Source organism: Saccostrea echinata, unplaced genomic scaffold (assembly GCF_033153115.1).
Source record: "Saccostrea echinata isolate AGI-Se365-2 ecotype Australia unplaced genomic scaffold, CSIRO_AGI_Sech_v1 ptg000054l, whole genome shotgun sequence".
NCBI classification, from domain to species: domain Eukaryota; kingdom Metazoa; phylum Mollusca; class Bivalvia; order Ostreida; family Ostreidae; genus Saccostrea; species Saccostrea echinata.
The window spans coordinates 62,537,298-62,547,068 of NW_026889803.1; the positions used below are offsets into that span (position 1 = coordinate 62,537,298).

The window sequence follows — 9,771 nt, forward strand, 5'->3', positions numbered from 1 at the left end:
CCTATGACCCAGGTAGGTATTATTAACACAAATAGGACTAACACGCGTGGATGAAAACTTGACGTCATCATTACCTGTAGACTTTGATTTATTAAGAGTAAAGTATATAATTTTAAAAAAGGACTTGAAAATACTTCCATTTATTAATTTTTCTTCCAAATGAAATCCACCAAAATATAAAATGTCAATTTTAGATATCAAATTCGCCAAATATTACCGACACCAAATTAACCCGATGTATACGGAAGTTGTTTGCTTCATTTTTTTGGAGTGTTGCGTTTATCCTCAAAGAGCTGAGTGCCGAATTTTTGTTGTTGTTGAGTTTTTGGGTTTAATCATTAGACAGTTTTATTATCGGCCACAGAAGCGGCCGATCTATTTGTGGTTGTGTTAGAATGTGCACATGGGGAAATGAGACGTTGTTTTTTTAATTACTTCGTTGAAATAATTCCTTATTGATAACAAACATAAAAGTTACGAATAAAAGCCTTAAAAATTTGTTTACAACTAAATCTAAATACTTGTTATTATGTTTCAATTTGTTTTTCATTTCTCGTCAGATATTTATTAATATAATGATTTTACAAAAAGTTGTTTCATGAACTGCTCCCTTACATGGGCGTGCGTAAGATATAAAAAGAAAACGTATTGAGTTTCCGGATATGAATTATAGTGCCTAAAATAATTAATAAATTGGAATAAGAACTGAATTTGGTTTTAAATTAACACTGCCGTTGCAAGTGAAACAATGAAATTTTTTCTGCACTTCTGCATATCTATCACAACACTGATCGGCATTACCACGTGACAAAAATCAAGGGTATCAGCACGTGAAGCTTGTGTCCTTTTTCTCAGCATTCAGACATAAATAATCAATTATTTTAGATATTTGTTACATTTTTCCTTGAATCAAATACTTTGATGATATTACACTATTGCAGTCCGATTTTCATATTAATGAATTTAGTTTTATTTGCATAAATATTTAAGAATTGATCATTGAAAACTAGTGTAAAAAATGCACAGAAAAGTAAAGCAAGTGTAAAAATGTATCATATACTTTTTCTATTTGGATTTTTTCTTTGGACTCTTTCTTGTGGAAATTCTTCAAAATAAAATATATTTTTGCAGCCGATTTGATGCTTTGCATCAATTTAACTTGTGTTTTGTTGTTTTCTTTTAGTTTATTTTGGTTAATACTTGGAGAATTGTATGCTTCTCCTTTTTGGAGTGTTGAGTTAATCCAGACTTCGCCGTTTGTGGTTTGTAATGCTCAGAGAGATGGATGCTTCAACGTTTCTGGAGTGTTGGGTTAAAGCTTAGAGTGATGGATACTTCGCCTGTTATGCCTAGAAAATTGTAGCGAATTCATATGATGCCGGACTTTATTTGACATGTTAGTTGTGACTAAGGCACTGGAAATGATTTCTCGTCATTCTGCTTTTTCTTGAGTAAAACCTTTAGTCAGATCCAGGAAACATATATTTTTCTCCATTTTTAAAAATATTTACATTTTTTTTTTGTACTAAAAGACTTCCTCTTCCATTGTTAACATCGCGCAATTACTTTAAAACTGTTTTGCGGAAAACCATTTGCTTTATTCCCTTTGTGTTGTCAACTAATGCACATTGTTGCACAGACCAGATCTATCAATCAGTCTAATTTATCTCAGACCTCTAGAGTGTACTGAACTAAGCACCGTGGAGGGGATCTTTTGATACTAGGTGGCTGCATTATTGATATTTTGTGTAATGGCAGGCAAAAGAAATTGCAGAGACATGTTGGACTTGTTAATAATAAATACAAAATGATTGCTTTGGGGAAGAATCTATGATTGTTATTGAACTTTGTTATTATCGTACATTTCAAGTCTTTTGTATTTTGTTGGTTCCAATCAAAACTGATAGTTCTAAGCAAATAATAGATGAATTCTGTAGTTAAATGTACCCCGACACGTATTAATATTTTCTTGGCGAGTTGACGAAAAGGCGTAAGTTTTTAAATTAGGACAAAGGTTAGAAGACAATATTTTGACAAAATTAGATGATTTTAAATGGATGATCTATTTATGCATGAAATATGAATTAGAGCAATATCCGAACTTGTCGCATCATATCAACGACTTCCATCATTCCATGTACCAAGCGATTCACTTTGCGCTTATAAAAGTACCAAATTTCTCACTAGGTTCAACAGACCTTTTAACTTCGCATAGGGAATAGTGGCGTCAAAAAAGCTAGATGATATCTCATCCTCCAATATTGATAATGATAACGTTTGAAGTCGCGAGACAGATCAGAGTGTCACATTGTAAACGAGGCCTTTGATATTAAGCGATCATTTGTCATTTCAACTAAATGAGCAAAAATGTATCAACCTCTAATCTAACGGAAGCTGTTTGTATCTAACTGTTTTTCAATTTTATTTGTTTAACTTGTGGTTATGTCAGAAAGCGAACGGCATAGGCGGCGCTGGACCAATTCCTGTTACGAATGTCGCAAAAAATGCTGCTGGTTCTTCAAGAAACTAGTTGTGTTTTGTTTCTCCCAGATTGGCATCGTGTGTCTTGTGGTCGGGTATGCACTTCTGGGAGCTGCAATATTCGGAGCCCTAGAAGAACCAAAAGAGGAATTAAATCGTGTATTGGTCAAAGATATAAGGAACAAAACTCTTCAGCGTCTCTGGTGGTTGAATGAAAATTTATTCGTGTTCGAAAGGCAGAACTGGTCCAGAGCTGTTGAAAAGGTACTCGTGGACTTCCAGGTTTGTTTATTATTTAGTATGTTTATAGTGAGGACTAAACCTAAAAGTTCATTATACTTCATTTTTGTATGCTGTTTCACATCCTTTGAACTGTAGCTCACTCAAGAGAAACTAGTCATTAGTAGCATTGCTGTAAAAATTCCGTGCCTAACGTATGTTTGTAACGCAGCTACAATGTATTACTAGGAGTAGTTTAAAGTTTTCACTTTAAAACTCTTTATGAAGGTTGACATCTAATCAAATGCCTCATGGTTTCATGAAAATCAAAGTATTACGAAGAGCAGTCAGCGGTGGAAAATTTGCAAACGCAATGATCTATAGTGCTTATGGAAGTTCTTGGAATCAAATCAAAGTTATGCATGCAATTTTTGTAGATTATTGAAATTCAAGGTCGTTAATGGAGGGTGTTTTGCGTGCGAGCGCTCCTCCTTCTTAGAAAAAATCTTAAATATTACTTTTGATACGAAATGAATTGATTATATTCATATGTTTAATGTTGCTATATTTCGTTCACTTATTTTTCGAAAAAATATTTTGGTATCTCTCTCTCTCTCTATATGTGTATATATTTGGCTTAAGGGGACTACCCCTTTCAGACCCTCGCCCGCACTCCCTTTCAAAAGAACTGGTGACGGTCCTAAAATTTTACTATTTTCTTTTTTTTTCTATGATTGTAAGAAAAGAGTTAGAAAAGACTTCATATCCCCTTTTTATGTTGAGGTAATTAATTTCTTGGCAAGGGATATCCGCAATTAATAAATAGCCACCATGAAATGAACATACTCCATAAAAAATGTAAATTAATTTTTTTTTTAATTTTGTGTATATGTGTATTAATTTTCTTTCATAGACAGAGATATTTGTGGCAGTCACTAGTGCTGGATGGGATGGCAGGGAGGAGGATTATTCCGGGGTTTCAGAGTGGTCATTTACCGGTGCTTTGTTATATTCCGTCACCGTGATTACCACGATAGGTAAGCAGTGCTGATTGGATGTCGTCTAACTGCAGGTTTGTCATATACAAAATTCGATACTTGTGCAGAAAAATGCAAAAAAAAAAAGTGTTTATACATGTTTAGTGAGATGGAGTTATTGCGTGTGCACACAATAGCAAGTTTGATAGATGAGAAGGAAGAATTCAAACTTTGTACTCATTGCCTGTTTGACGTATTAATTATGCATCACCTGATGCTTGTATTTGGGTTTAGAGCTTCCTTCTATTTGTTTCGAACCGGATAGTCATCAGTTTATTCCAAGAAATTATTTCCTGACATACCATTTATTTCTTAATGATTAGTTGAATCGACTGTTGATTGCATATTATATTTTTGTCGATTTTGCAGAGTCGACGTACCGGTACATTGCCATTTTCATAAAAATTTATGGAAAAATCAAAACTTTCATTCATTACCAAAAAAATCATCTCGCGGGACAATGAGGACAATAGCATCGATATAAATGAAGCAAAATTGTTATGTCCTCGAAATATAGAAGGGAATGAATAGAGTTTTATTGTATATTATTTTGTTAGTTTTTCGGGGTCTATTTGTCTCTGTATCTGTTTGCAAATTAAGTTTTGAATTTAAAAAAAAGTGGCCAGTTCATTTATTTTTTGACCTCGTGTCAACACTAGTACTTGAAACCAAAGTCACTTGATCGAAGTCAAGATCACTGGAAATTTAAGTCCAGTTCTTAATTTCTTAATGAAAACATATATATATATATATATATATATATATATATATATATATATATATATATATATATATATATATATATATATATATATATATATATATATATAAGACACCCAAACGTGGCATAATTTTGTGCAGCTGTTAACCAAAGAGTGTATCGTTATTTTTAATCAATGTCATTTGAAGAGAACCGCAGTCACCGGGTTTTGGGGTGTATGTCTTATTCATCGTTATGAAGCAAAATATTTGACACAGAGGTGAATGCATTTGACCAAGGTGTCTAAAAAGACTTTTACTAAAGGTCATTTGGACAAGGTCAATATTACAGACATTCTATTTGTAAATGTCTTGTTCACAATTTCGCAGTTAAAAAACGTCAAAGACACTTTTGAAGCAGAATTTGTTCATACAACAATCCTGATTTGAGGTCATTTGATGGTAATTTCAGGGTGTAAAATTGTATTTTTTCAAACTCTTGCACACAATATTTTAAAAAAGTCTTTTAAGTGTGTCCCAAGGAAGCATTATGGAAACGTATAATAGAAAGCCTCATTTTAGTAAAATTTGTCCACGTTCAACTGTGTCCTCGCATTTTGCATGCACATCTTACTCCACTTCTTTGCTGTCATTATCAAGCAATGTATCTTCAACGTATGTAATTCATTACATCATCATGTTGTTTCAGGATATGGAAATATTACTCCGAAAACTATACTAGGACGAATGGTTACGATTGTGTATGCATTCATCGGAATCCCTCTCACAATGATATGCTTGGCTAATATAGGTCACGTGCTTAGTATTTCATTCAAGGTTCTTTATAAACGACTTGTATGCAAAAAGGAAAAGAGAGAAACAAACACAACATCTGATGCCTCTTCAAAATATCTATTTGCGAATCCCCAAAATGTGAAAACAGAGGATGATGAAAACGAGGCTCAGTTCGTAATGTCGGACACTGAGAGGGTCAAAGATACACGGGTCCCAGTGTACGTGTGCTTCGTTCTCGTCATTGCTTACATTTTGTTGGGCACTGTGTTGTTTAGCCTGTGGGAGAACTGGAACCCATTTAAAGCTGGGTATTTCTGCTTCATCACCCTTAGTACGATAGGCTTTGGGGACGTGGTACCCGGACACAGTCTGGAGAATTGGGCCAGTCCTGCCAAACGGGTCATTTGCTCGCTGTATCTTCTATTTGGTCTTACTTTGATATCGATGTGTTTCAGCTTAATGGTGGATCATGTTCGGGATATATCTAGGAGATTTGGTCAATGGATAGGACTTTTAAAGAGAGAAGGAGACTAAGCTAAACAACATCAAAACTTTTTCGAAACAAAGACAAACACAGACAATCAAATTAAAACATAAGGAAAGCAATATTTTACATTTTTTAAAAACAAATACTGTATCAACTTTCGACTTTGTATTTTTTTTTTTGAAATGTTGATATTTGTGTCATGTTATCTTTGTCAAATGTGCTCTTTTTGGATGAAAATTCCGACTCAAGTTTTGAATCTCATGGTTGAAAAACAACCAGCAAAACGAAAACTTTTTTTTGTTATTGTATTCATATACTCATTATCTTTTTATTTTCTTTTTATAAATGATAGGTATTTATGAAGTGTAGTGTCATAATGTAACACTGTAATATTAAAACTTCCCATCATCCATAATTGAAGAGAAAGCAGAAATTGCAAAAAGCATGCTACTCATATTTGAGTCATGTTGGTTTAGCCTTAACTATCAAGCACACACTTATACCAAAACTAGTCTAATAGAATAAAAGGGCTAAAGGTAATGAGTACTGAGCTCATAAAGATGATACCCCCTCCCCCACTCCCATATATTTGTTTTTTAACGTCCCTTCGAGAATTTTTCACTCATATTGAGACGCTACCACTTGTCAGTTGAGGGGCTACAAATTTAGACCTGTGCTGTGCGCTTACGGCCTTTGAGCACTGAGGCATTTTTTCGTGCCAGCATCTACTGCGACACGGGACCTCGATTTATACGGTCTCATCTGAAGGACCAGTCTCCCGTCCAGCGGTGGGATTCGAACCTGAACCTGCGACGTAAGGATCAACTCCTCTAGAGCAAAATATCCAATAACTGCGCTACGCGGGCGACTACACTCCCATACGAGTATAATTGGAAAGTTCATTTTTTGCTATGGGAAAGTTGAAAACAAATGTCTGTTCGATCAGAACATAAGGAGGAGGTGCACCATGTAATAAAGATTCTGTAAAATTCTCATGAAATTTTATTCAGGAGTTGCGGATAAGGGATGGGTACCCCCAATTTATAGAAAGAATGGCAGTGTCTGTGTTTTCTATATATGGGAACTCTCAACTATCTGTAATATATGTCCGATCGAAACAAAAAAAAATATGAAGTGCACAATGGCACTAGTGTAATAAGGATTCTGTGAACGTCTCATTAAATTTCATTCAGTGGTACAGGAGGAGTTGCAAGGTAACAGTACGTGTCCAAAATTTTACACAGAAATATATATGAGAAAAATAATTTGAAATCTTTTTGTAAAGTACAGCAATTGGTCAAATCAATACCAGATTTACCATGTTAATATAGTATCTTTTCAAAACAAACGCTTAGAGTTTTTCATAATATATGAATCTTAAACATTTGGAAACAACTACAGAACTGATTTTAAAATCTTATGTTCAAACGTTTGTAGATTTTACAAGTATGAAAACAGTAGATTACGTATACATAAAATTTAGGGCTGGGTATCGGCTGGGAATTTTGTATTGCGATATATTGCAATATTTTTAACTGTATTGCGATATGTATGGCAATATTTTCAATGACAGTTAAAATGCTCTTTTTCTTATTTTATCAACCTTCATCTATAAGAAGCGTGTCTAAAACTATCATAAAAACATTGTGACAAAAATGTTCTTGTTGATTTCACTACAGTTTTGGAACAAAGTGCAACCAAACAACAGCAACATTACCGTTTGGAACTACTTGGCACGATTGAAAATGTTTCTAACCTATTAAATTTCATATTTTACTAAAGAAATCTAAAGCCCAGGTAGTTTACCGGTATATCGGTACTGGAAAAACGTATCGCAATACGATATATTTTGTTAACGAATCGCAATATACTGGAATATCAATAATATCGATATTATTGCGCAGCCCTAATAAAATTTCATACGCACAATTATATCTAGATGTACGTATGTATGTATCCAATATTCAATAAATAAAACGTTTGAAGCTATAGGAGAGATCACTGTATGCTACACAACGAACGGACAAACCATTATTTGGATTGGTTGAAATTAGCTTTCCTAAAATTTTGACAGGATGTGCAAAACTTGGAACTTGAAAGCTTATCATCGAATAAATGACAGAAAATACCAAATCAGTCCATCAAAAACCCCGATCTTAGTTCAACCAGGATACTAATTGAAACAAGAGGCCAATGGGCCACATCGCTAACCAGAGCAGTTTGGCTAGCAAAAAGCAGAAAACAGTACAGTATTTTCAGTACTAAAAATTTGAATATAAAAGTGGTCCTGACATTTGATCTTCTATTGAGGCCTCGCCCTACCCCAACGAACATGATTTGAACACACTTGAATCTACTCTACCTGAGGATGCTTCTGAAATCTGAATTAATGACTAATCAAGGCTTTGCTGTTCTTGAGAGAAAAAAAATTATTGTATGTCCCTTATGTTCCTTTGTAAAACTTTATCCCCTGTTGTGTCCCCATCCTACCCGCAGTGGTCATGATTTCAACAAACTTGAATCTACACTCTGAGGATGCTTCCATATTAATAAAACTTAAGATGGCTTTGGTGTTCTTGAGAAGAAGATTTTTAAAGATTTTTTTCCTATATATTCCTATGTAAAACTTTGATCACCCAGTGTGGTCCCACCCAGCCCCCGAGGGTCATGAGTTGAACAAACTTTAATCTACACTACCTGAAGATGTTTCTGAATCAATATGACTAATCATGGCTTTGCTGTTCTTGAGAAGAAAATTTTTTATTAATATATCCCCTATATTCCTTATAAAACATTGATCTCCTGTTTTGGACCCATCCTACCTGCAAGGGTCATGATTTCAACAAACTTGAATCTACACTACCTGAGGATGCTGTCATATAAATAGGACTTAGATGGCTTTGCTGTTTTTGAGAAGAAGATTTTAAAGTTTTTTTCCACTATATATTCCTATGTAAAATTTTGATCCCCCATTGTGTGCCCATCAAACCCTCGGGGGTCATAAATTGAACAAACTTGAATCTACAATATGTACAGAAAGTTTCACATAAGTTTCAACTTACTTGGCTCAGTGGTTCCTTGGAAGAATATTTTTAAAAGATACCACCAAATTTTCACTATTTCTTAATCATCTTCCCTTGAAAGAGGGCGTGTCACTTCATTTGAAAAACTTAAATCCCTTTCACCCAAGGAGGCTTTGTGGCAAGTTTGGTTGAAACTGGCCCAGTGGTTCTTGAGAAGATGCCGAAAATGTGAAAAGTTTACAGACGGACGGACTGACAGACAGGCGGACGACGGACAAAATGTGCAGAAAAACTCGCTTGAGCTTTCAGCTTAGGTGAGCTAAAAATGAGTGCTGAACTAACAAAATGAAACCACCCGCTATCAAAAGAGTATAATGACAAAGTCCCTGATATGCTATTGGTAACCCTATGTATTTGCCCAATCGAAAAATAAAAGGTGCACAATGACATTACGTTAGAAAGATTCTGTGAAAGTCGTATTTTTTATTCACTGGTATAAAAGGAGTTGCAGATAAGAGATGGGTTCCCCCAATGTTATAGAAAGAATGACAGTATCCATATTTTGCTATGAGTAACCTATTTATCTGCCCGATTGCAAAATAAAATATGAGGTACACAATTGCACTTTGTAATAAATATCCTATAAAAGTCTGATTAAATTTTATTCAGTGGTATAGGAGGAGTTGCAGGTAAGTGTTACGGACGTACGGAAGGATGGACCCCATCACTATACTCCCCGGGCCTTTCAATCGGAAAGAGGGGTATAAAAATAATTCCGAATTCTTTACTAAATTCAATAAGGCTGTTTCATTATATCCTTGGTCATTCAAAAGGATATTTATATATGTGATGCCGATTCTTATTTAATCCGGATACGGCAACATAGTTCACTATCGCATCGCAGGTTTGCGTCGATGGGTGATGCAATTGGACGATGTTAATGACGCAATGGTGATGGCACGATGAGGCGATAGAGCAACGATGCGATGGTACGATGGCATTGACGAGATGATACGATAGCGATGACGCG

The 9,771-nt window shown here is 34.8% G+C and overlaps 1 protein-coding gene across 1 annotated transcript; it reads left to right on the forward strand.

Annotated features, from left to right (window-relative positions):
• Positions 1 to 2,364: 2,364 nt before the first annotated feature.
• Positions 2,365 to 6,100, forward strand: LOC133205836 (potassium channel subfamily K member 18-like). Its single transcript, XM_061341723.1, has 3 exons — positions 2,365 to 2,763; positions 3,614 to 3,737; positions 5,146 to 6,100. Exons 1-3 carry the CDS (start codon positions 2,443 to 2,445, stop codon positions 5,763 to 5,765), a joined length of 1,065 nt encoding a protein of 354 aa, XP_061197707.1. The 5' UTR covers positions 2,365 to 2,442; the 3' UTR covers positions 5,766 to 6,100.
• Positions 6,101 to 9,771: the final 3,671 nt, after the last annotated feature.